Below are 26176 nucleotides of genomic sequence, written 5' to 3'. Positions count from 1 at the left end.
GTCTGTGGGCTCCCCAAGGGTCCTCTTTGTGTCTCTAGCATCTGATCTAGGGCTGGGTATAACGAGTGCACTTGTGGGACTGTGTAGAATGAAAGATAGAATCTCTAAGGCCAGCATAGGCAGTTTATAATTAGCAAGAGTTTAGACTGAGAATGACCCCTGTGTGGAGGATGTGTTATCTTGCAGCAGCTCCCTCAGTCTGGGCGTACTCTTAGGAGGGATGGTGCTGGACCTCCAAACCCCCAAATTCTTCCCAGAGCCATACTTGGTAGGTGGACAAGAGCATCCTGCTTCTAGGAGCTAGGGACTGACTGCTCTGGCCAGCCATCAGGGGGATTACCATCCTCCTGCTGTGACCTACTTTACCCTGATTTTTGCTTCCTAAATCCTTTCTCTTCCCTGGAATTGAATGACCTGGAGTATGTGCATTGAGGTGGGGGTGGGGACAGAATCTGCTCTCTGGCCAGGGGCTTAAGAGCTTTATCTATGTTATCTATGTATGTTATCCTAGAGCTGGAGGAGAGGGGTGGGTTGATAGCCAAACGGAATGGGCCCTGGACACAGCTGCCCAAGCCAGGCATCATGAGGATGGTGTGGCTCACATTTGCAGCTCTGCAGACATGGAATAGCATATTGTTCAGGGGAGAGCCTAGGGGGCCGGATGTCCTAAGCCCATTCCCCTCTGCATCAACACAGGCCTTCACCTCAGGGTCTTGTGTCTTCACCAAAGCCAAGGCCAGCACCTTCCCATAGCAAGGGAAATATCTGTTGAATTAATTTGCTGAATGTCTATAAAATGGAAGTGTCGTGTGGATTTCTAAGTCCCATTAACCCTGGAATTCTACACTGCTTTTAACCCTCAAAACAACTCTGTGGAGTTAGGATTATGATCCCCATTATACAGATTAAGAAAACTGAGGCTTAATGAGGGCAAATGTCTTGCCTAAGGTCACATAGCTGTGGAGGTATGAGAGCTGGTATATGATCCCAGGTTTGTTCAGCCCCAAAGTCCATGCCTCTAATCACACTAGACTTGGAAGCAATTTTTAAAGTTTTTCATTTTTAAATAAAATCTCTTATGATTCCCTACTAAATAAAACACATAAAATGATGTTCATTGTTAATTTATTTTTAGGTTTCAAGTATAACATTAGCTTATACAGTCAATTAAAGACAGGTCCATGTGTGAAGTAAGTGTTCAATAAAGACTTTTTGAATAAATGAACAGACTGAAATGAGGAATATAGATAGAAGGTACAATTTCTTTATTACCTGCAGTATTTATTCCCCCCTCCCCCTCCCTGCAATTTGGGTTGACTGTAAAGTAGTGAAACGATTCTGATCGTATAGAGAAGTCATTGTGAATGGTAACATTTTTTTTTTAATTTACCTGCTTTGCTGTCTTAGGATACACTCAAATTCAATAACGACAAAAATTAAAACAAACAAAACTCTGTTACTCCGAAGTTGGCCCAAGACTGACTTCACCAATCTTCAAGTTAACCATTTTTAACGCCTCTGTGATGGAGGCCAAATTTAACATATCCGAGTGCCTGAATTATTTTAACTGCAGTTTTCAAAAATGGATTTGTTAATGAAATTTAAATCATTAATCCTTCGCGGAGTTCCAGAGATACTTCCAGAAACCTCTGTTGAAACGCACAATGTCCCAAACTTCGTACGACAGAGCGCCTTCTCTCCTCATTAGAAACTTAAAACTTTCTCCCTACTTCCCGCGGTCCCTCCTTTTTCTACAACACGTTCCTCCCCCAGTTTATAAACTACTTTGAGCGACAGATAAACTTACCCTCCTCCCCCGAGAAGATTCCCGTCCCTGCCCCGAAGCCGTTGATTGGCAGGCCAAGCTCGGAGCGCCGCCAACTGCGTAGCCGGCCCTTCCGAGGGTCCACCCCGCTCCGCCCCGTAGGCGGCCCGTGTTTGTTTTGGCGTCAAGCGCGCCCTGTGATGACGCCACGACGCTAACGCCTGAGGATGGCGGCGGCGGCTGCGGCCGTGGCCTCGACCCGGAGAGGGTCAGTACAGCCGCCTAGACACCGAAGAGCCCGCCGCCCCCGTGAGGTGAGGCGGCCCTGCCCAGGGCGACGGCCCGATGGGCGGGAGGGGCTGACGAAATGTGGCCATAGTCGCTTTCTGGCACACCGGGCCTGTCCTTACCCAGCCCGGAGTCCTCGCCCCGTGCCCGGGGTGCCGGGGCCTACGGGGCAGAGAAACAGGCCAGGCGATGGCTGCTCGGGGTTCCCGGTGTCCGAGGCTGGGCTGGCTTCGAAACATGCGGCTGCGCTGGGTAGCCCGGCTCTGGGGCCGCGTGGGCCTGGTGGACGTGGTCAGCTGCCCTGCCTGCTGTTCAGCCAGCTGGCGTCGTCATGGTGAACTAACTCGGTTGTCCTCACTGCTTTCTGGAGTCCGGCACCTACTCCACACCCCTCCTTTGCGACTTAACCACAGGGGCTGGCGGGGAACTGATTGCTTCCTTGTTCAGTCTGGGTTGAAAAAGCAGGCCTGAGTACAGCCGGGTCACCTTCCCTGCAAGCCAGTCATGTCTCTGCTTGTAAGGGGTAGCCCAGCCCCTCCCCCGCCCATGCTCACTCCCCCTAAATGAAGCTGCTGAAGGAGTAATTCCCACTGAAAATCTGTATAAGTCCTTCACTGCCTAAAACTGGCTCCTTGGTGCCTACATGATAAAGGCCAGGGGAAGGCATTCAGGGCTCTTCATTATCTGGTGGAGGCCTATACCCTGAAGTCAACACCTGGCCACTTCTGCCTTCTGTTTACATATTTCGTCGTTGGGGCTTGTGAGCCTTCTGTTAGCTTTGTGGTTTAATACCTGTATGCTTTAGATATGCAGTTTTCTCATTATGTAATACTCCTTTCCGCCTTCCACTCACCAGTATGGAACATTTACATCAGTTCTTTAAAATTCACTTAGATTTAATTTCCTTGGAAAAGCCTCCCTTGCTTCATATGTAACCATTGATTCCTTTGTACTATTATTCATGAGACTGCTGTTGAGTAGATCATGTGTCACATGATGGTGGATTTGGAGATTGTATCTTATTTATTTTTATTATTATTTTTTTAAATTGGGGAATATTGGGGTATGGTGTGTTTTTCCAGGACCCAACAGCTCCAAGGCAAGTCGTTGTTTTCAATCTAGTTGTGGAGGGCGCAGCTCGCTGGCCCATGTGGGAATCAAACCAGTGACCTTGGTGATATGAGCATTGCTCTCTAACCACCTGAGCCAACCGGCTGCACGTATTGTGTCATACTTCTGTCTGCCTCTGCGTGTCTGGCTCTGTGGCTGGCATAAAGTAGAAGCTAAATCCGCTGGGATAGGTTGCTGGTTTAAGAATGGATACTGATTCAGCTGCAGTGAGTGCTTCTCAGGGCCCAGGATCTGAGATGAGCACAACACATGTGTATCTTGTGTTTGCACATGCATGTGTATGCACGTGGTATGTAGTGCAGCCTTGTCAACCTTGATGGACTAAAATCTCTTGGAGTAATTTTTCTGGATACAAATTCAAGAGTCTCGCTTGGTTCAGAAGATCTGGAATCTGGATCAATGTTTAGGAAAAACTCCAGGTGACTTTACTGTGCTCCCTGGTTGAAGATCTTTCTCACTGCCCCCAGGAGACTGTTGTGTCTTTGTTTAGTGGGAAGGGCTAGCTGTGCTTTGTGGCTTGCTGTTGCAGTCTTACACCCATCCCCTGGGGAGGTAGTACATTTGGTGGTTAGAAGTATGGATTTTGGAGTCAAAAAGACTGGGAGTCAGTTCTTGGTTTTTATGAGATCTTGAGGCTCTTTGAATCCTAGTTTGGTCATTCCAAAATAGGAATAATCATGTCTACTTTATGTGGTTGTAGAGAGAAGTGAGAGTGCCTATAAGACACTTAGCACAGTTGGAACTCAGCAGATGGAAGCCACCAATGGTTGTTCTTCCCAGAGTGTGTCCCTTGTAAAAGTAGATCTCATCTTAGCCTGTTTTCTCTTCAGACCAAGCCTCATTTAGGAAGCTGCCTTGTGCTATGTGATTTCCTCAATAGTCATTTCTGCTCATCAGGAAAACCTCTGACAAAACTGCTTCTACTCAGGGCAGTTGTAGTTGGCCATTCCCCTAGAAGAGATTCAGAATGCTGACTCACTAGTGGGTGGGTTTGCTAAATACGATAAGCAAAGTGTCCAGGTCTAATTCCCTGTTTCCCCGAAAATAAGACCTAGCCGGACAATCAGCTCTAATGTGTCCTTTGGAGCAAAAATTAATATAAGACCCGGTCTTATTATAATATAAGACCAGGTATAATATTATATTATATTATATTATATTATATTATATTATATAATTATATAATATATAATTATAATATATAATATAATATAATAATATATAATATAATAATACCAGGTCTTATATTAATTTTTGCTCCAGAAGATGCATTAGAGCCGATTGTCCAGCTAGGTCTTGTTTTCGGGCAAACACGGTTGTAGTTCCTGCACTTAAGTTATATTAATGAACTAGAGAAAGTGCAGTTTTCAGGAAACCTGTTTGCCTGTGACACTGAGCTAGAGTTGCTCCTCACCTGGAAGGTATACCACTGCGTATCTTAGTGTCTGTGGAATCTGAACTAGGCACTGGGGTTCTCTGTCAGTCACATAGTTAAATGTTCACAATTAAATGGGTGAGACTTTGGTTTGGCCTTCTGTTTTACTTTATAAAGGTAAGCATGTTATGTGGGCAACTTTGATCCCCTTCAGAGCTTCGCAACTGTATGACATGAATGGGCCATAGGTGCCATAGCATCGACCCTTAAGCCCGGAGATAGCTGAGAGCAGCTGTCTCCCTTGACCACAGGGTACATAGAAAATTTTGTGAAGTACAGCCCTGGAAGAAGGGACGCAATTCTGTTTGTTGAGAGCTGGAGAGAGACTTATTTATTTGAACTCTCTTTCCTTCCAAGAATCTTACTCAGTGAGTATTAAGCTGATTTGTGTTGTCTAGGTCATCACTGAACTAATTCTTGATACAGCCCTCTGTTGCCATGGTGCTCAAGTAGAAAAACGTGTTTTCATTTGCTGGGGGAAAATGATCTCAGAGGGACCCCTTCTAGGCTGCCAGCCTTGAAGGGCTCACAGGGCATCAAATGAGTAGTGGATTAAGGGACTCTTGGTGTGGAACCATCTGGGCTGTAAGTTTCTCGAGAGCAGAGACTATGGCTATCTTCTTTTTGTCTGTCACAATCCCTGGTAGAGTTCCCGGCCCACAGCAGGAGCTCAGTAAATGTTTGTGGGTTGAACTTCGGGATTTGAGAAGGCGAACCCCAGGTACATTGCCAGAATCTGTATTTCTGATGATGGGATAGGCAGTCAGTGGGCTATCTTAGATGGAGTTGAGGTCACAATAAAATGAGGAGGAGGAAACTTTTAAAGTTCTCTCCCTCTCTCAGCCCTAAGGCAGGAGTCTCTGCCCACCAATTATTACCATAGAGAGGAGTGGTGCCTAGCTGGAGTCCTTGCAAAGTGGGCTACCAAGTTACTATATTCTAAAAAGTCAGAATAATTTTTATTGTGAAATAATACTAAAAATTACAAGAGTGAATAATGCAGTGTCTCTAGACACAAGCACCAACAATAGGGTGTGTATTTCTCTAGCTTTTTTCCCCCCTTATGCATATACTAGTCTATCCATTTCTACAGTATATATTTTTTGTTAACTTTAAAAATGTAATATGTGGGGATGATTTAAAAATATAGCAACAGCTATATAAAGTATATAAAATGAGAAGTAAAAGTCCCTCTTCCTTCCTTCTGCCTGTTCCCCTCACATTCCCAGACCACAGCCTAGAATCAGCCAACTGTAAACAGTTTCTCTTCTACCCTTCCAGGATATTTTTTTCCATATATATGTCTATAACTTTTTTTTATCCCTCGTTGGACTTACGCTTTACATACTATTTTAAACTACTTAATACATCACAGACATGGATTCTGGCACAAAGCCACTCAATAAAATTAAGTAACTGGTATCTTTCTTTGTCACTATATTTCCATTTTTTTCATTGTTATAAAGAATGCTGCCATGAATTTTCTTGCACAAATATATCTTTGCATACTTGTGAAAATGGTTGCAAAGTATTATTTCTGAAAATGACATTGCTGGGCCTATGTCAGTTTCCTTGTTTCAGAAAGCAGAATCATATAGTTCCCCCTAAGACTGATCAGGGGTTTTCGTTTAAAGTGACAGACTTCTTTGCCTCGTAGCTCTTCTTGCGTCATGATAATTAGACAAGCAGTTTAGCAGTTACTTATTTTTGGGAGTACTGAGAGGTTACTGCCTACTTAATTTTGATAGACAGTCTTTCAAAACGTGGTAGCAGAATATAGAAATCTTTGCAGGCGAAAGGTTGTAAAGCTTTGCTGTGAAGAACAGTCTTAAGGGGGGTTATTCAAGAGGGCCGGGTGCCTGTGGGCCCTTGTCTGGGAGACACCCAATGTCCTGGCTTCCGTGTTTAGGAAATTGTTTCAGGATCTATCCTTGCTCCTAGGCCGCTGGCCTCCCACACAGGTGGGGTCAGGGCTGGCAGCTTGTGGACAAACTGCTTTGGGGTTCAGGTAACAATCTGTAAGCCCCAAACAGACGTGAGAGTTCTGGCTTCCTTTGTTGTTGAGGACATTTACACAGACACACAGAGAGCATGGCTCTGGTTTAACCACCAATGTAGCCTCTTTCTGCCACTTGAAAATGTCTGAGGTTCTGGGACTGTTGCCTTACAGCAAAGAGGAATCCAAGAGCCAGACCACCTTTCATTCATTGTTAACAAACATGCCTGCTCTGATATCAGCGCTTGGCTGGGTGCCAGAGAGTTCTAGAAGTGGCCCCTTCCCTCAAGGGGCTGAGAACTAATGATCAAAGGCAATCAAGAGTCCAGCAATGAGCAGTGTGACCTAGATTGTACTTGGAATGGAGGTTTCAGAAGGTAGGCCCTTCAGAAAAGGTTTGCTGATTCACCAGCTGAGTGGTAGGAAGGATTGAGGCCTTGACCTGGTGAGGCCCAACCGGGTACTTCTAGAGTCTCTCCTACTAGTGGAAGGAGCTCTGGATGGAGAAGCAGGGGATTTGGGTCCATGCTCAGCCATCACTATCTGAGTGGCGTGGGACAAGTTTCTACCTTTCTTAGCCTGTCATTTCTGTAGAGTGTTGCTGAGGACAGTTGTGCTGAATACTCACTTAACGCCCACTGCCACACTCTGTCCAACACGGTTGCCTTTCTTGAGGAGTACTTGGATCAGGCTAGTCGACTAGAGAGTTCAGTACTTTCTGCAGATGTGTTTGCATTGATGGTGTGAAGGGAATAGGGACTTGTGATGGCCAGCATGGTACGCCCCTCCTGGGAGGTCTCTCCTGGGGCTTTTCTCAGCCTTACCCCCCCACCCTGGTCACTGCTGGGGGCGTACACAGGAGAGCTGGGGCCGGAAAACACTTTGCCCTCCTTCCCAGAAGGAGTTTTGTCAGCCGCCGCCCCTGTCCTTTCGTCTGCCTTTTCATTTGACAACTGTGGAAAGAGAATTGAACAGATGTGACTGGGACATGGAGCAGCTGTGATCACCTGGAGGCTCTCGGGCCGTTCTCCCCTCCCAGAGCTGCCACTTCTCTCCTCCACTCTTGATGTGCAGTTGGGAAGGTGGGTCACCAGTGTCAGCCTTTCTGTGAAGAGTTTCTCATTGGAACAAATGTGAGAGCAACTATGTCCCAGGAAGGAGGAAGGAAGGTCAGGGAGGGGTGGCTAATCCTTGGCTGTCTCACTGCTGACTTGAGATTCTTGCGCAGGCTTTGTTTAAAGTGAAAAGTCAGGCCTTTTCTTTTGTAAACTTTCGTTTTTCTCATCAGGACCAAACTAGGTATGCACATTTAAACAGAAAGAGCCAGTGTTTATGCCTGGAGATGGTTATTTATTTTGTGGATCTAGGGTTCTGCCTCCTCACCAGGCAGAAGTGACATCTGAGTGGCTGTGCTGGGTCACCCGTGCAGTTTGTCTTCTCTCTGAATTGTGGTAGATGTTGCTTACCATGTAGTCTCTTGGGGACCCGGGGCCTGTATTCTGCCTCAGGAATCCTGGCCCAACAGGTAGGTGTCCTTTTCCTGAGCTGTAGCCCTTTACTACATTGAGGTCTTGAGTTTTCCCTGAAGGAAGAGATGAGTGTGTAAAATTCCATAGTCCATAGTCCTAATCTTTGGCTTTGAAAAGGAACCTTGTTTCTAAATGTCTGTGTTTAAACATTATTTCCTAAGCTGCGGTGTGGGATCTCCTGGGCATTTGGGTGAGAATTGTAGCATATCCTGAAGAGCCTCGTGTTGGTGGAGAAATCTTTTCCTCTCATTTGAGGAAAGATAAACCTCATTTGGCTGGGCTGAGAGTCATATTGATTAAAATATACTGATCTAGCATGCTGATTAAAACCGGAGCCCGCAATCTGTGGTCTCCACATTCCGCCTTTTTATCTGATGGATTGGTGATCAAGGTCTTGGGTATGTTTCAGAGATAAGCTTATTCCTGGAAAGAGTTGGCTACACTGGTCACTGTCACCATCTTGAGTTCAGGCCCTCAACTCACCGGAATCTGACGGCCTCTGTGGGTTCCCTGTGATCCTCCAAGGTGCTGCAGCAAAACCTGCCTGGGTCTGTCTCTGCTGCCTTTGATGGGATCTTTGCTGGCTTCGGAAGGGGGCGGGTGGGGTGGGTGTAGGTGTTGCCTCTTGGCCCCAAGAACTACTCTTGGGCAGCCATGGAATCTCTGATCCTGCCCAGCTCTTTTCAAACGTTAGATTCCACATCTAGTGACCTGCAGTAAACATGTGGACGTTCCACATGCACCGCAACACATCAAAACTGAACTCTTCCCGCCGCTTTCTGACCCGTCCCTCTTACCGCACTCCTGACCCTTTTGCCCAGGAGCCCAAGTGAGGTGCTGAAGGGCTGCCCTCACTCCTCTCGGTCACCCCTTATGTTCAGCTTCAGTCCCTGTCAGGTCTGCCGACATTTCTCCATTCCCCCCCACTGTCTGCGCCACTGCCCCCCTCACCGGCCCTTTTAGTCCATTTTGACTCTTCTCCAGTTTAGCCTCACACTTCTTTCTAAACACTTGAATCGCCCCTCTTTCTTTGTAAACCCTTTGGTAGCTTCTCATCACCTCCCAGGTAAGTCCTGGCTTCTAGCTGTAACCTGTGCTCCTCTCCACAGCCTGGTTCCTGCCTGCCTTCCAAAACTTCAGTGCTGTCTTCACACTACCAAACTGCTGTCGCCAGGCACGGGTGTTATTCTGGGCCTCTGGGCCTTTCAAGGTGTTATTCTCAAAGCCTGAAACACCATTTCCACCTTTCCTCACATGACTCATTCTTACTTTAAATTCAGTGTGGGGGTCACCTCCTCCAGGAAGCTTTCCCTAACCACTGCATCATTCCGCATGTATCTACCATTGTTTTCTCAAGCGGAACACTTGCCGTGCTGTATTGAAGTTACCTGTTTTTATGTTTTTCTCTTGATTTAGACTATGAGTTTATTGACCATGTTTTGTTTGTGTATTAAAAGATAACCAACATTGGATATCTTATTCATTCCCTAGTAGATGTTCAATAAATGCTTGCTCTGAACTGATCATTTTACCCCCAATTCTGTATGTCATAATTAACAGGAAATTCTCACCCTCTTCTTTCCCCCATGGGGCCCTCAGGTACTTAGCGAAGGGTGGCCGGGTAGAAGTAACCTCTGGAAAGCAGTCCTTCCGCACTTCCCCCTGTCCAGGGCCCCACCAACACGGGGTATTCAGGGTCTGAACATCTCTGGGAAGCAGAGCATCCTGATCCGCAGCCTGAGTCCATCTGCATGGAGCTGCTGGTGTCCTTGCTGAGCTTAAGCCTCCCTCTACCTCTTCAGTGATACCCGTTGGGTGGCAGCCTGGTGCCAGTGTGCTAAGGCTTATGTTCCCAAGTTCACTGGGATTGATTTCAGCCAGCTCAGGACTTGTGTGGCCTTTTAGCCATCCGAACGGTGTCTAGGGAGGTGAGAGACCGTGAAACAACATGTCAAACTGCCACGACGAAGATGGTGCATTAGCAAAGCAGAGGGAGCCGTCCAGGAAAGAGTGAGGTTAGGCAGGGTCGTGACGGTGGTGGTTGCAGGGGATCAAAGCCTGCAGGAGGCTTGAGGCCGGGAAAGCTCCACGGGGGAGGCCTTGGAGAAGCGGCTTTCGGCTTTCGGAGCCATGGTGGGTGATGGTGTTGCAGAGCAGGCCTCCAACACTTCACACCCCCATTTCAGGAAAGATGAGTCAGAGTAATAAGAGGAATGATTTTAACATTTGAAAAACAGAGGACTTCAGCTAGGAGAAGGGACCCAGGCAGAGTGGAGAGGAGGTGGGGGCAGTGACAGCTAAGCCTGGTGCATATTCTTGGCCCTCGCTTGGGTGGAAGAGCAGCATGGAAATCAGACCCAGGAAGATGGAGGTCAAGACCATGGAGTTCAGATCTAGACTTTCATCTAGACCCTCCATTAAACCTGGGCTCCGAGCACTCAGGGGCCAGAGCCACCCTTCCAGGGAACCATCTTAGTCAGGTCGTCAGGCTAGGTTTAGCAAGGGGCAAGGGGGGAGGGGGACAAGGATGGCGGGCATCCCTTCAGAGGTGTCCCCAGCTATGTTGAGTTGACCTCTCTTCTGTCTGTAGGTGTAGACGGGGCGCTGCCTGCAGAGCAGGTCCTGCCAGCCTCGCTGGAGAGGATGCCCCCGTGTCCGTGATGGGCTGTGGGACAAGCAAGGTGCTTCCCGAGCCGCCCAAGGATGTGCAGCTGGATCTGGTGAAGAAGGTGGAGCCCTTCAGCGGCACTAAGAGCGATGTGTACAAGCACTTCATCACGGAGGTGGACAGTGTCGGCCCCCTCAAAGCTGGGCTCCCGGCAGCCAGTCAGTGTGCCAACCCCTGCCCTGGTGCCCCCACTACCGGCCACACACAGCCTCCCTCAGAACCACCGCGCAGGGCCAGGGTGGCTAAGTACAGGGCCAAGTTCGACCCACGTGTGACGGCCAAGTACGACATCAAAGCCCTGATTGGCCGCGGCAGCTTCAGCCGAGTGGTACGTGTGGAGCACCGGACAACCCGGCAGCCCTATGCCATCAAGATGATCGAGACCAAGTACCGGGAGGGGCGGGAGGTGTGTGAGTCGGAGCTGCGCGTGCTGCGCCGCGTGCGCCACGCCAACATCATCCAGCTGGTCGAGGTGTTTGAGACTCAGGAGCGTGTGTACATGGTGATGGAACTGGCCACCGGCGGAGAGCTCTTCGACCGTATCATTGCCAAGGGTTCTTTCACGGAGCGGGACGCCACGCGGGTGCTGCAGATGGTACTGGATGGCGTCCGGTACCTGCACGCACTGGGCATCACGCACCGAGACCTGAAGCCGGAGAACCTGCTCTACTACCACCCAGGCACTGACTCCAAGATCATCATCACTGACTTCGGCCTGGCCAGTGCGCGCAAGAAGGGCGACGACTGCCTGATGAAGACCACCTGCGGCACGCCCGAGTACATCGCCCCCGAGGTCCTGGTCCGGAAGCCTTACACCAACTCCGTGGACATGTGGGCACTGGGCGTCATCGCCTACATCCTGCTCAGTGGCACCATGCCCTTCGAGGATGACAATCGCACCCGGCTGTACCGGCAGATCCTCAGGGGCAAGTACAGTTACTCGGGGGAGGTGAGTGCTCTGTCCCAGGGGTGTTGGGAGGCCCGGGTGTGTGTGGTGGGGTGTCCTGCAGCTTTCCATAGGAGAGGGGTGCTCTTGTGGCTGTGCTGGTGGGGCCCGGCCTGTGATGTAAAAATGCTGAAGTGACACTCATAGGGTGTCTTAGTGTGGGTTTTCCCCAAAGGGAGCCCTGCGACAAGGACGTGGGAGCAGCTCGTTTAATGGCGATGTGGTTCCAGGAAGCACAAGTGAAGGTGGAGAAAGTGAGGCCAAAAGGCAAAAAGCCAGTAAAGGGTACATTAAGGAGTGGGCTGCCACTGTGGGCCACTGGAACTCAGTCGCACTGGGGACGCTGTGAGTAATCACGTGGATTGTGTACCACTGAGGGGCAGGGAAGTGGGTGGTTTTTAATCCACTGACTCGTGTATGAGTCAGGAAGTTCTTTGGGGGCGTTAAATCCCTGGCACTTCTGGGCTGTCCTGAATGCCATCCAGTGCCGGAGAAAGTCCTCAGGCAAAGAAGCAGAGAAACGTAGGCACTGGTCGTGGGAAGCTGTCAGCATGCATTGAGCATCACAGCTGTAGGTGAGCTCAGGTGGGCTGAGAAGAGGTGGGCCAGTGTCTCCACAGTATCTGCTCTGCGGGGACTGGGGCAAGCTATAGTGACCATGCCCTGTCTAAAGGAGCAGCTGCGCCTCATCTCTGCCCAGCTTTGTCACACAGCAGTGAGGTCCCTATGTATCTAAACATTCCAATTTTTGAAAGGGAACCAGAAAAATGTTGAACTCTAATTCACATACGTATTTAAGCAGTACCTTGTGTGCCAACAAACGCTAACCTGCAGGCCAGCTTCAGTCAGCTGGCCATCAGTTTGTGTCTTTTGATCCACTGATAATTCTGATAGCTGAAAAAAATCCATTAAATACAGCAGTGCTGGGAGCTAAGGGAAGGTGCAGAAAAAGTGAAGAGCTGGTTGGTCATTAGGCAGGATGCTGGCTGGGTAGGAAACAAGGATGACCGCAGGGAACGCTGCAAGCTCGAGCGTAATGGTGCGCTCAGGGAGGCTGTGAAGAAAATGTGTTTTAGGGTTTTATGTGGGAGGTCAGGTGGGCTTTGTAGGATGACAGGATTCTGCCAAGGCAGTGACGGCCTGTCCGCAAGTCCCCTACAGAGTGCTCCCCAGAGTGTCCCTCTCAGGCCTGGACTTGCTGAGAAGGTGTCCATGCCTCAAACAACCCACATGAAGGGGAGGGAGCTTTGGGCTGAGCTCCCTTCTGCGGCTCAGGGATTTTGGATGGGACCCTCTCTGGCCCCAGCCAATTGACCGTGTGCAGCGTTTTCTGCAGGAGTCACCCAAAAGCCTCACTCCACTTTGCCTTCCGTGCTTGAGGCCCTGTGTTCCATCATCCCCCCTCAGCTTCCAGATGTAGTCTTAGGGTCAGTCCTGGACTTCTCTGCCGTGGCGAGGGGGACTGGCATTGTCTAGGGGGATGCCCAGGGCCTGTGTCTCACGGTGGTGTGAGGAAGGGAGGCGGAAGCCTTCCTCTTCAGGCCAGCTTGGTGCTGGCCACAGGTGAAGGAGAAACTGGATGTTCCCCAGCTCACCTCTAAAGTTTCCCACATTTTATTCCTTGCTCCAAACGGATTCAACAAACAAGCGCTGACCGACTGGGAAGCCCAGGTGCGGTGGTCACAGAAGACATCGCCCTACTCACCCTCTGGGTGGGTTTCATTGCGGGGCAGAGGACCCCTAATGTACCTCACAGAGGTGCTCTTGTTCCCAAGCCCTGCCTGGCTTGCTGTGCTCTGCCAGCTTCAGCCCCTGGAGCTCTGTGGGGGGCCAGGCTGTTGAAGATCCGGCTGGCAGAAGGAGTAGCAAGCTTATGGGAGAGAGGGAAGTTTCCGAAGACATGCTGACAAAGGAGAGACTAGTTAGAAACGTCTGTCATTTTGCACAAGAGTTCCTGATTCTGGTGGTCGTTGCTCAGGCAGTTTATCTAATTGGAGCTTGCAGAGTCTTGCTACCTGGCTATTGATTATCTAAGGGGGGGATGACAAATGAGTAGGGGAGGGAATGAACTCAGGCTTCCTGCTCCTGCTGTAGCCACAAACTGGGTCCTGAGGTTGTACTTCCTGCTCTGCTGGAATCACATGGCATGAGTCTGGGGCTTCCATTGTTTGGGGGGACGCTGCCCAGCCTTTGTCCCCACTACCCTTCATCAGTTCCTAGTTCCAGAGTCAAATCCCTGGCCAGCCATGACAGCAACTGTCTGTTAGCAGGAGTTTGGCTGACCTCAAAAAGATTCCACTACCTTCTACAGAGAACTCTGGATTGGGATGGATTTTATCTGGGCTTTTCCTGGGTGAGGCGTCCTCATCATTGCTAGATCAGGCGCTCTGAGCTGGAGACCAGACATCTGTCTTTCTGTTTCGCTGGTCATTGTCTACCCATAATTGCACCGGGGAAGATACAGAGAGATAAGGTGGTCTGTTTTCTATCCCTTTGGGGCTTGACATCGCTTGGGAAGAAAGACTAGAAAAAGGAATTGGCCACAGAATGAACTCTTGTTTCAGGCATATGCCAACGCAGGCCTTGCAGTAGAGCCACTGGGCCTGGGAGTCTGCAATATGGGCTGTGGGACTTGGGTCAGGTGGCGGGGCTGGGCCCTGCCCCTTTCCCTCCATCCAGCCAGCCGTCTTACACTGTGCGCCAGTCATTTGCTCTTGTGAAGCCCGTCTAAGTGAGTAAGGCCCTGCCCGGAAACCCGTGTGAGAGGCTGCCATGTTGAGGGGAACTTTCCAGGCTCACTCCTTGTATAAGTACAGGGGTGCCTGTTGTGAGCTCAGCAAGGTTTAGAGCTGTGTGTTCCTCACCTGACAGTAAGTCCCATGGGACGTGGTACCTTTCTAGGGACACTTCCTGTCCCCTTATAGTGGTCTCTAGTGTATACCATGTCCTGTCCAGTGGGCTTGTTCCTCGATGGCTCTGTCCATGCAGCCCCCTGTCAGGCTCAGGGGTTTCTGTGGACTTGAATAGAGGACTTCCTGCAGGAGGTGGGCTTTGAGCAGGCGGAGGCTCAGAGAAGGGGACTGTGCTTCAGCATGAACAGGAGGTTGTTTGGGAGTATGGAGCAGAGGTTGACAAGGGTGGGTAGGCCTGGTGTTTGGTGTCGGGAGCTTTGTAGTGCCAGCTGCTGCTCGGGGTTGGGAAGCGTTAGGTGGGAGGGAGCTCTCTGGGTTCTTGATAGGAAAGGGGGATGCAGCAGAAAGTGTTATGAGAAATTAGCAGGAGGAAGACTAACTGGGGGCCGTTGGAATAATCCCAGTGTGGGATGGGGTAGCCTGGCCCCCTGTGGATGTTTGGGGCAGACCAGGGATCCCAGAGAGTGGGTTCCATGTGGTACATGTGAGCAGTGGATTAGGAAGAGAAGAGGGCAGAGCAGGGAGCAGAACCCTCCTGCAGCTTGTGAGGGCAGATGGAGAGAGGACTCAGGCTGCCTTCTGGCCTGGAGAGTGTGCATGGTCCTGCCTTGACATCCGCAGTAGCAGAAGGAAGCACACCGAGTGGGTCCTCCTTCAGTGCCCTGCCCCACGTGATCTTGACAGTCTACGTACTTTAGCCCCAGCCCATTCCCCACACACCAGAGACCCAGGACATTTGTTTGCTCCACTCACACACTCCCACACTAAGCTTTTGCTCAGGCTTTCCCCTCTGCTCCAATGCTGGCCTTAGAAATTTGACCAGCTCTAAGAGGTCCAATTCAAACATTACTTCCTTTCGGAATACTGCTGACCACTGCCGTCACGTAGTACCTGCTGAGTACCAGGCACGGGGCTGAGGGTCCTGTACCCAACATCTCTAATCTCCACAACAGCCCATTTTACAGATGAGGAAATTGAGGACAGTGAGACTAAGTAACTTGTCTAGCTGTTACTTGACTAAGTAACAGCTAGAAGGTGGCAGGCCTGGGATTTGAATCCAGGCCATGTCAACTTCAGAGGTGCTGGCCTTCCCATCCTGCAGTCTGCTCTCCCTGACACGTGCCTCAGCATGTTGTTTCTGCACTTTTTGCGGCTGTTATCTGGGGACCTCTCTCTCCTCCCTGGACTGTGAGCTCCTTGAGGACAGTGTGTGTATCAGTACATACGCTCTCAATACTTTCGCCTGGCTTCTCCTGAGGGAAGTACCCGTGGCTGTTGGTGATACCCTCAGAAGGGACCCAAAAGTTTCTGGCTGGCAGGCAGACCGGGCTGCCCCTGCTGGCTGGAGTGCTGTCTTCTGGGGGTGGGACTCACAGGAAGACGTGAGGAGCTCGCTGGCAGTGTGCTTGGGGTGCTGCTGGCCAGCCCTGCTTAGGAGCAAACACAGGAATCTCGGAAGAGGAAGGAGGGGTGGGAAGGCACAGGCTGTGACAGATGATTTTGAGAGAAGTGTGAGTTTTCACCCGATGACTGGAGGTGCTGGAGTGGAGAAGGGCCATGCTAGGGTCACAGCAGAAGTGATGGGGAGACACAGTGGATGTGAGGATGGCCTGTGTGAGTGTGAGTGCTGCTGGAGACACAAAGAGCTACCTTGAGAGAGCGCGCTTCCTGTCGTGCAAGGCCCCGGGAGGGCAGGAGCAGCTGTTTCTAAAGGAACGACACGAGGTGAGTCATCATCTGTAGACCCACACGAGGAGACCGTGAAGGTTCCACTGGGAGATTCTGTGATTCACTTGACATGAAATATGACGTCGCTGGCCTAGTGCCGTTGCTTTTGTCAAGAGTTCTATTCCTAGAGACAGGGCAGATGAAGAGGCTCTTGAAGGATTGATGGGAGAGATATGCCATCAGCAGCTTTGCTGCCTTCCATGTTTAGCAACCTTTAATTGTCACCCTCCTCTGCTTGGGCAATCTGAGCTGTGGGTGAGCCCAGGTGACTACCCCAGAAACAGATGGGCTCGGGCGAACCTCATTCAGGAGAGTGCTGCTGGGCAGAAGACCATCCTAGTGGGAGAGGAAGCCCACGTTGTAGGGCCATCTGCCATTGACTGGGGGATAAGTGTTGGTGGGAAGTGGCTTCTCAGGAGTGGGTTTCTGGACTACGGGCTGACCATCGATCTACTGGGGGCCCAAGGGTAATGAGTTGGGCCGTCTCCTAATTCTGATAGCCCTGCAGTAGGATGAGTTCCCAGAGCGAGATAACATTTATATTCCCCTCTCAGCTCTTCCCCACTTATCAAAGTGACTCTAACACTTGCCATCTGGCCCTGAGATATTGAAAATAAAATGAAGAAGACAGGATGTGGCATGTGTGGGGCTCTGTATGTGAAGGGGTTCAGTGCGTGTGGGGGCTGGGCCACATGCTCTAACAGAGCGGTGGGTGAGCAGGTATAGGACCTTGCTCCAGAGCCATGGGGAGGACTGCCCCATGGGGGGACGTGGGAGAGCTGGAGACTGGATGTGTGTTTAGGCAGCAGACGGAATGCAGGGAGGCAGGTGGCATGTTGCCTGGCTCGTGCTTGGATTCTGCCAGATGCCTTTAATTGCCTCATGTTCCCACCTCCAGTGTGGATGGGGGCTGTGGTGGACGGACCATCGTCAGCACCCCCTTCTCCTCTCACTGCCCCCTGCTCCCAGAGTCAGAGGATTGGCTTTCCTTTGTCTGTTTCAGTAGCTGAACACACACACACACACACACACACACACACACACACACACACACAATGATTTAGAATTCTTTGCTCAGAGGCATCCCTGAGCCCTTATTCCTTGCCTGCCTGCTGGTGGCTGCTGGGTGTCAAGTGCTGGATGACGATGCTGGCTCTATTCGAGGAGCCCAAAAGGAGAAGCAGGTGCTCCTATACCTGTCCAGGAAGAACCCTCAGGAAGGGCCATCCTACCGCACCAAAGCTCCCGGTACATAGTAGCGACTGAACAGATAACTCTCCCTCCTTGACTGCAGGAGTAGATGCCTCAGTCCAGGTCCCTGGGAGGTAGCATGGTTTGGTCCCTCACTGGTCACTGTGGTTGGAGACCTCCCCCTTGGGTGCAGACCTCTCGGAAAAAGGCAGAAGTGGCCCCCTTCTTGTGGCAGCAGGAGGCAGGCTCTGAGCAGAGAGGGGAAGCATCCCCCTCATGGGCCACCCCTTGGCTCCCTGGAGCCCTGTCCTCTGGGCATCCCTCTGTCGCTGCTGCCCTGGGTGCACACTCCCCAGAGAGCAGTACATGCCTCTGGTGGCAGAAACAGGCGCCTGTCTCCCCACATCGCACATTCAGCCATTGCTACCAAAACGCCTTACTCTGACTGCCTACAGCATCTCATTAACCTCGGATCAGCCGCTTTTCAATCACGGCTGTTTCCCACCCCCGACCCTCACCAAGGCCTCTCTAACAAAGGGGTGTATCGGAGGCTGTGTTCAGAGCTGTTCCTGGTGCACCATCTGTCCCCTCCCTCTCCTGCTCTTATTGTCTGTCTCCACCTGGATAGCTCTGCCCTCTCACAGGCCCTGTCATTTCTAGGCCCTTGAGTTTCTCTGGGAACTGCTGGGACTGTTGTCTCTCCCACAGTCTGACCTTTTTAAATCTGCTGATGGCCTCCCACACTCATCCCCCTCCTGGTCCCACCCAGGCGGAAGCCACTGGTTCAGCCGCCCCCCACTGGCCGTGCTTCTTCAGGCTCTTTGTCCTTGGTCAGTTCTCCCATCACACAGAGTCACCCTTCCTGTGCGTACCTGCCTGGCCGGCTTGGACAGAAAGCTGTCACCTCCACTTCTTCATTCCTCTTGTCACCCCATGTTGACGAAGCGCCTGCTTTGAGCTGAGTCCAGTGTACCCATGGTTGAGGGACACAGACCTCTGGGGGCAGAGGCCACAGTGTGGGTGATATGTTCATAGCCATCAGGTTTCCTAACTGTTTCAATAATTAGAATTCTAAGTAAATTAGAATTAAAAAGAAAAGAAAAGCCTGGTTGGGTCCTGGCTTCAACAGAACCCATGAGTGGAGATAGAAAAAACCACTATGCAGCAGGCTCTGAAATCCAGAACCTTCCACGGCTGCTCCAGGACATTGTTAAAAGCACACATTACTGGGTTGCTGGCACAGGTTATCAACATCCCCCCGATTTCTAACTGAACACACGGCATATTCCTTGACTCTTGAGTTGTATCCTGTCCCCGTCCTTCACTTTGTAGACTATGGGCAGGGATGGCGGGGGTGGGGGGTGGGGGGGGCGCACAAGATTTCATATTCTTCTCACATTCCAAATACAGCTTTACTAACCTTGAAGTTGTCATGCCTTTTCTCATTTTATTTGTATCTTCTTGCTCTGCCTCTTTTTAAAACTCTATTATCTTCCTTCTTTTTTTCCCCTCAGGCTCTCTTCTTCAACGTCCTTCTTTTTTCTGCTGCTCGGCCCCCACCCACCCCCTGCCTGGTCCCAGGGTGGTGGATTCTGTCTGGTCTGGAAGCCCAGGCACCAGGATGGTGAGTGTCTTGACCAGAGGAGGGGATGCTGTCTCCACTGCCACAGTGTCGCATTCTGCTAGTTTTCAAAACCCTTCCTTGGGGGCAACATCAGTGTGTGCTATTCTTGTCATACTAATAGTTAGTTCTGCTCTCCTGAGTAAACCTGAAGCTTCAGTCCCCAGAATTTCCTCTGTGCCCTTTTCTCTGCTCTCATTCAGGCCCACGTTAAGTACAGGAAGGAGGCCTTTGGAATGCTGGGTCTGAAATACATCTTGAGACAAAGCTGAGGGAAGAACTGAGTCATGGGAGCAAAGCCCAGGCTTCTTGCCTCCCTTCCGTCCCCTAGCAGCTCTTGGTGGGGCTGCCTTCTCTGCCAGGGCCTTCCCCAACGTCATCATGGGCTGGGAAAGAACCCATACAAGTCAAGAGGTCAAATGAGCTTAAGTGTTAGATGCTGTGTTTCTGTTCCGTACACACGGCCAAATGAGGACAAAAGACGGGGAGCCGTCTTCTTAAAATCCAGGAGTTTAGAAACTGGAAAAGACTTAGAATTCATTGGATTCAGCTCTTCCATATTAAAAGTGAGGAGGCTGTGATTTCTCTAAGGTCACACAGAGAAGGTAGAACTAGAACTCAGGTTGCTAGGCTTGCAGCCTAACACTTTAATCTGCCACCCAGATGCCATCTAGAAGAGACACCAGACCTCTCTCTCCCTTCACTTCAGAGTAGTCAGACCTGCCTCCCAGAGGGTGTCTAGGGCAAGCCCTGTGAGCTAGGTTTGCTGCTGGAAAGAAGCAGCTTCCTCCTCTCTCTGCAGCCGAGGCCAGAGAGCTGACTCCATCCTTTATTCCTGTAGCCCTTGGGCTCTGGGTGAGATTGGTTGTGGCTTGGGTAATATTCTTGCCAGGCCCCATTAGCATTAAAGGTAGCAAGTTATGGCGCTGGGCACGGGGAGGTGCATCCCTGCGCTGGAGTGGAAAGCCCTTTGGGATTCGGTGCTTCCCTCTGAAGGAAGGTTGGACTCTGCTACTGAGGAGTGACTCGTCCCTCAGGAGCAGGAGGGTGAGGAGGGTGAGGAGGGTGAAGTTGGTAAGGAAGTGCCCACGGAGAGGTCCCTCCTCTACCCACTATTGGCTTCTCTGCTGTGACATCAGGCGCAGGTACCCTCACGACAAGGGACAAGGAGTCTGGGGGCAACGGACGAGGGAGAAGGGCAGCCAGCTTAGGTCGGAGGCCGGGTGGAGGTGAGGCCTCCTCCCATCGCCTCTCCTTGTCTTGTCTCGGAGCAGAGCCCATGCCGACCTACACAGCTCGCAAGAGACTTGTGGAAAGCAGGGCGTAGCCTGTCATCCTGGGTATTGCAGCCATCCTCTGATCCCACAGCAGGGGAGACCGGAGAGTCTGGAGATGAGGCAGCCTGACATTTTAATTTTGCTTCCATGCCCTGTGCTCCGTGTCAGCCCAGACACAGGTGGGAGCCCCGGGAGACTGGCCAGGTGGTAGCTGGGGCCTCCCCCTTGCGTCAGCCCCTGTGGCCCATGTGTGTCCCTGCTCTGGGCCCAAGTATACTGAGGGGAGAGTTCTGTTCTTTACCCAGAGCCAGTAGTTAGAGCTGTAGAAACCCAAGGGCATGGCTAGTCATCATTTTTCTTTTTTCATGCCCAGGATACTTCCTGGCGGTCAGTCATAGGCTGACACACGTGCTCATGCGGTTCCAGAGGCCCGGGTATGTTGGGCAAGGAGGTGGGCTGGTCTGCAGGTACTGACCGCTTTCTTGGGAGGTGCTGAATTGGACGTGGGGCGTGAAGTGTGGCCATGGGAGTATGTAAAGCTTTGGTTTTCCTTTCTGAGCCCGGTTGGAAGCCTCAGCAGGGCTCCTACGGGCCCTGATTCTGGAAGTCAACCTGAGCCCTGCCCCACTGTCAGGCGGCTGGGTGACGACCACCTTCGCTGTGTTTGGCTTGTCTGACTTCCTGCTTCTAGTTCCTCAGGGTGTGATGTTAGGCTGGGTGCCATTGGCACCGCCTGCTTCTCAGCCACACGGCTTGAGTCACATTGGCTTGGGGACCCACCTGGCCCAGCTGCTCACAGCTCTTCAGAGATGGGGAGCGCTAGGATCTGCCAGAGAGGGCTGAGCCGGCCCGCAGACAAATGAGTCCATTGGCATTCTGTACACATCCACACGTACACAAATAATTAGAGAGGCGAGCGTTTGGGGAGCAGGGGGGTGGATCAATCTGACTTGCTTTGGCACTAACAGGCTGGCCGCTCGACAAGCAGCAGGGGTCGATGCCTGGTGTGTGCCTGTCACTCTGGAGACGGAGATGCTTCAGCCCACAGGGTGGGTCTTGTAAAAGGCCCAGCTAAGACTGCATTGGACTAGTTTGGAACTTCAGGGGGCCTTGGTTTGTCTGGGTGTGGATGTAAAGAGGCCTCCATTTCATCCATGTTCAAGTTCCTGGCTTGTGAGTCCGGCTTTGCTATTATTTATTCTCATGGCAGAGGAGTTGCCCCTCTTCTGTCTTAGCCAGACCAAGAAACGGGCAACATCCTGTTTGGCTAGCCCAGGCTGCCAGCTTTGTCTTGGGGCTGTCGCCCCAACAAGCCAGGCTGAGCAGCAATGTGTTCCCCAGTGATTTCTCCTTTCCTTAGAGACCATAAAAGCTGCATCCCCATGACCCAACCTGTCCAGCTATGGATTTGCTGCGTCCACCAGCCGTCCCACTTTCTTCCGTATTTTAAATGAGTGATGTGGGCAGCCGTGAGTGTCTGTGGTCCAGATTGGCTGGCCCCTCACTTTGGCTCCTTGTGCTCAGGTGGCAGCAGCAAGCCATGGGCTTTCTTGAATTGTGAGCCAAAGCTGTGGCCACAACTGTCCAGGCCAGTCCGCCTGAATGTTGGCTTCTGTACTGTAGGCCCGAGCTGCACAGGCCTGCAGGGAAACATGGACCAGGCTGTCTGTGGGGGACGGCCATTGCTCCCCGCACCCCCTCACGGCTCTCCGACAGCAAGGTATTTGTGGGCCTCTCTGGGCCCTGACTGCCCGCCCTCCTCCTGAGGGCCAGTATTTGCCCAGGAAACTCAGGGAGCTGACCCACTGGTGAGGAAAACCCTGTTAGGTGTCTGTTTGGAAATGCGGTCTCTGTCACTTTCTTCCAGCTCAGCTCAGTACAAGTTGAGCTTTGCCTTCCAAAGGGCAGTTAGGGGTAGCAACTGCAGAGAGCCCTGTGCCTTCTGTAGGACTCTGGGTGAGTGTTCTCTCTGCCCCAGCCCTGCACGTTGGTGGGGAAGGGAATGGCAGTGGAGCTGGAGGTCAGGGAGTCTGATTGGGGACAGCGACAGTCACTGTGTAAGTGTGTCTCATGCATGGGCACGCAGCTGCCCCGAATGTGGGCTCTCAGCCCCCTGGAGAGTGCCTTCAGGGGTTCCCTGGGGTGAAGGGCACTGTGCAGTGGAACAGGCAGACCTCACTTGGCAGGAAAGAGGGTGATCGTCATCTGCCACAGGCTCCGCAAAGGTCCTAGCCAGCCACCCTCTGGGGAGCATCCGCGCCCAAGCCGGAGTGCCCCTGGGGCGTCCCGGGACTCGGAGCAGTGCTGTGTCTGCCCTCCTCCAGCAGAGGGGCTTCAGGGCCAAGGGCATCTGGACCCTCCCTGCTTGAGCCCCACAGCCTGGAAGCAGCTCCAGGGAAGGGCACCCATCAGGTGCCCTCCATGGGTATTTACTCACTGAGTCTGATGAGCACCAGGCACTGGCGCTCATCCCGCTTGCTCTGCTCTAACGGGAACAAACTTTAAATCGCTGAAATAATTGCTTAGCACTGGGGGCTAAGAAGGAATCTGAGCAAGTGTCCTTTACCCTGAGAACCTAAGAATTCAGCCAGGTGAAGACAGGCTGTGCAGGTTGAGGTCCTGAAATGGACAGCTGCCTGGTGTGCGGCTGAGATGCGGTAGCCATGGGAGTATGTGGCAGAGCAGGCTTTGTGCGGTTCCTCCCTGGGAACAGAATGTACTAAAATGAGGCTGGTATAGAGCATTGCCAGAGTGCTTGCGTGGCTTCGAGAGGCCATGCAGACTGGAGTGTGCCCCTGAGAAGGGTCCTGGTTCCCGTCTGGCCCGCAAGAACCTCTCTCCTCTCAGCAGATGGTGAAATCTAGTTGCCTTGAATTGTTTCCTTTTCTCTCCATGGCTGGGAGGCCAGGCTAATGCTGGGCCTGCAGTGGTTGCCCACCACCACTTGGTCAACTGAAGGAGGGTGGGCCCTCTCTTTAAGGACTAGACAGTTTACTTCTAATTGGCCTGGTGTGAACCTCCAGGGATTGGAGCTTAAGTCTGGCTTAGGATATGGTGGAAGGTTTGGGTCATTGTCTTTAAATGCCCCTGAGGTATAGTGGTCCTGGTGTAAGTTGGAGGGTCTTGACAGGGGCCACCTCCTTGGGCCAGGCTTTGAGCCCAGGCACCTTAGAAGTTTGCTTCTTGCGGGAATGGGGGGTGCCGTTTCTTCTTGTCAGACCCCTTGTCACCCAGAGAGCAGCCTCTGTTCTATGGCCTAGGCCAGTATTAGGCGGGGAAGAGAGGCCCTGAGTGCTTTACCTGGGAGGAGCCAGGCAGTGCCTTTCCCTAGGGGGAGAGTGCAGGGACGCTGGACAGGTCTGAGTGCTGTGGCGGTGGCATCGGGATGGGGAGGGCAGTGTCGAATGCTCTCGCTCTAATGCTTGTCCTTGACTTCTAGCCCTGGCCCAGCGTGTCCAACCTGGCCAAGGACTTCATTGACCGCCTGCTGACAGTGGACCCCAGTGCCCGTATGACTGCACTGCAGGCCCTGAGGCACCCGTGGGTGGTGAGCATGGCAGCTTCTTCGTCCATGAAGAATCTGCACCGCTCCATTTCCCAGAACCTCCTCAAACGTGCCTCCTCTCGCTGCCAGAGCACCAAATCTGCCCAGTCTACACGTTCCAGCCGCTCTACACGCTCCAACAAGTCACGCCGTGTGCGGGAGCGGGAGCTGCGGGAGCTCAACCTGCGTTACCAGCAGCAGTACAATGGCTGAGCTGCCTGGCAATGGTGGAGACATGGTGTGGTCCCAGCCTGGTCACACACTGCTGTGCCATCTGGGCCCAATGCCCTCTCTGGAGATAGGCCTGTATGGCCAGTGGTAGGTGAATGGCCCCAGCCCCTTCTGTGTGCCTTCAGCAGCCCCTGTCCTCACCCTGGGCCTGGGTCTAGGCCTGGTGTGACAGTGGAGGGAGCCCAGGGGGCTGGAAGCCTGGCCCGGAACTGATGCTCTTTTTGGTGAGCATGTGTTCTGGTATAAGTTGGGGAAAGGGCAGGACCTGGCCTTCAGTCTCCCTTACCTCTTGTCCTTGGTTCTTTCCCAGACCAAAGGGAAAGAACCTGCAGTGCCAGGTAGAGGGTGTCTTGTGGTTCCAGGACTCTCTGGGACAGTTACTTCTGGAGCCCCCCCCCTTCCTCCACCAACCCTTCCTCCCCGGCCCCCCACATTCCATGGCATCCTGATCCTCATGATTATGCTCCAGTGAGAGGCCCACGTAGGCACAAGGCTTGTGCCTCGCTAGACTCAGCCCCTGGCTAAGTCTAAACAGCCCCCACCTTCCAGTCAAGATCTGTCTTCCTTCATGGAGAGCACAAGGACCACTCCTGGCCCCAGGATTTGCCAGGACCTTCTGGACTGTGTGGCCACGTTGGTAACAGTCTTGCTCCAGGCTCCAACCTCTCCTCACTACCAGCCCACCACTTTCAGTGCCTCCTTTGCAGAGCCTACCATCACCTCCCTCTCCCCTTTGGATGCCCACTCTATTCCCCAGGTGCCTCCTTCCCAACTGTGGGGGATTAAAGGGGAGCCCCACTGCTGCTACCTGGGGGTTAGGGGCACCTGGGTCAAGGCAGAGGGCAGGGGCTTCCCTGGGAGAGCCCCGTCAGGATTCCGGGGTCAGTCTTGGTTCTACCCTTGGTACTCCCCATTGCCCTGCCCTTCAGGCTCTGCTGGTCCCTCCTCTGCAGCTGTATGAAGGCGCCATCTAGTGTCTGGCATGAGTATAGGCAGCCTAGTAATGACCACCGTGCCCACCTTTCATCCTCCAAGAGGAAGTGGGAAGGAAGGAGCTGCTGCATTGAGGGAGGGTCCCTGGGCTGTTCAACTCTCCCTTTCTGCTGAGCTTCTGTGCATCTCCCCCTGGAACTTAGCCATACTGTGTGATCTGCCTCTGAACCCTGAGTGCCTGGGGCACTGGCCTCCTCAAAGCTGGCCTTGCCCTGTCCAGCCTGTCCCCGCTTCCTTTCACAGCATTACCCTTCCAGTCTGAGTCCCCCTGAATCTCAGGCTAGAGGGAGCCCCTGCAGGAGGTGAGTGGAATTAGGTGGCTACTTTCCCAGATGCCTGAGCCAGACCATCCATGTCAGTTATGGTGCCTCCCCCATCACAAACTGGGCTGAAACCTAAGCCCCCTCCCTCCAGAGCTGCTTTCAGTGGAAGGAGCCAGGGCCCAGCTTTAGCCTTAGGTAGATTGCAGGGCCCCTCCAGCGGGGAGGGTTTGGCCCTCACTTCCTCCCAGTGGGTAGCCTTGGGCCAGACCCTCTTTCCCATCTCCAGTGGGAAACCAAGCCAAAGAGACCACTCTGGGCCAAGTCAGTTGTGCCTTATATACCCCTTTCTGTCCCCAGGGCCCCTGGCACAAGGCAGTGGAGAGCCCAAGCCCCATGGCTTCAGAACTCCCCCAATTTTCCCAAGTGCCTCTGGGGGCCTGAAGCTGTGCGGGGTTATTTCCTCTTGCCCAGGATAGGCCTGGTCCTGAAGGTAGGACAGAGGGAATTTGGAGACTCGGGCCTTTATGCCATGGACTGTGGGTGGAGAATGTGCAGTTATTTATTTTGTGTACTCAGTTTGTACTTGTATCCTCTGTACTCAATAAACAGGCTGCCCTCCCCAGGGAAGGCTGCCCATTCATTCCGACAGCCCGGGCTC

The 26176-nt window shown here is 52.2% G+C and overlaps 1 protein-coding gene across 2 annotated transcripts; it reads left to right on the top strand.

Moving 5' to 3' along the window:
• Positions 1–1946: 1946 nt before the first annotated feature.
• On the top strand, positions 1947–26166 carry PSKH1 (protein serine kinase H1). Of its 2 annotated transcripts, XM_088800301.1 has the most exons (4): positions 1947–2079; positions 10735–11761; positions 19104–19213; positions 23927–26166. In XM_088800301.1, exons 2-4 carry the CDS (start codon positions 10805–10807, stop codon positions 23976–23978), a joined length of 1119 nt encoding a protein of 372 aa, XP_088656427.1. In that variant the 5' UTR covers positions 1947–2079; positions 10735–10804; the 3' UTR covers positions 23979–26166. The 2 variants fall into 2 exon arrangements, with proteins under 2 accessions (XP_088656427.1, XP_019611841.1); XM_019756282.3 differs by lacking the exon at positions 19104–19213.
• Positions 26167–26176: the final 10 nt, after the last annotated feature.

Source organism: Rhinolophus sinicus, chromosome 8 (assembly GCF_057876585.1).
Source record: "Rhinolophus sinicus isolate RSI-liver-muscle chromosome 8, RSI-T2T, whole genome shotgun sequence".
Classification (NCBI taxonomy): domain Eukaryota; kingdom Metazoa; phylum Chordata; class Mammalia; order Chiroptera; family Rhinolophidae; genus Rhinolophus; species Rhinolophus sinicus.
Note: the sequence above shows the minus strand (reverse complement) of the source record. Positions and strands in the feature narration are given on the sequence as shown.

Excerpts from the sequence above, each read along its gene's own strand:
- PSKH1 (XM_019756282.3), top strand. The coding sequence starts at position 10,805 with ATGGGCTGTGGGACAAGCAAGGTGCTTCCCGAGCCGCCCAAGGATGTG. Across the intron at positions 11,762-23,926 it reads AGTACAGTTACTCGGGGGAG|CCCTGGCCCAGCGTGTCCAA; the intron begins GTGAGTGCTCTG and ends CTTGACTTCTAG.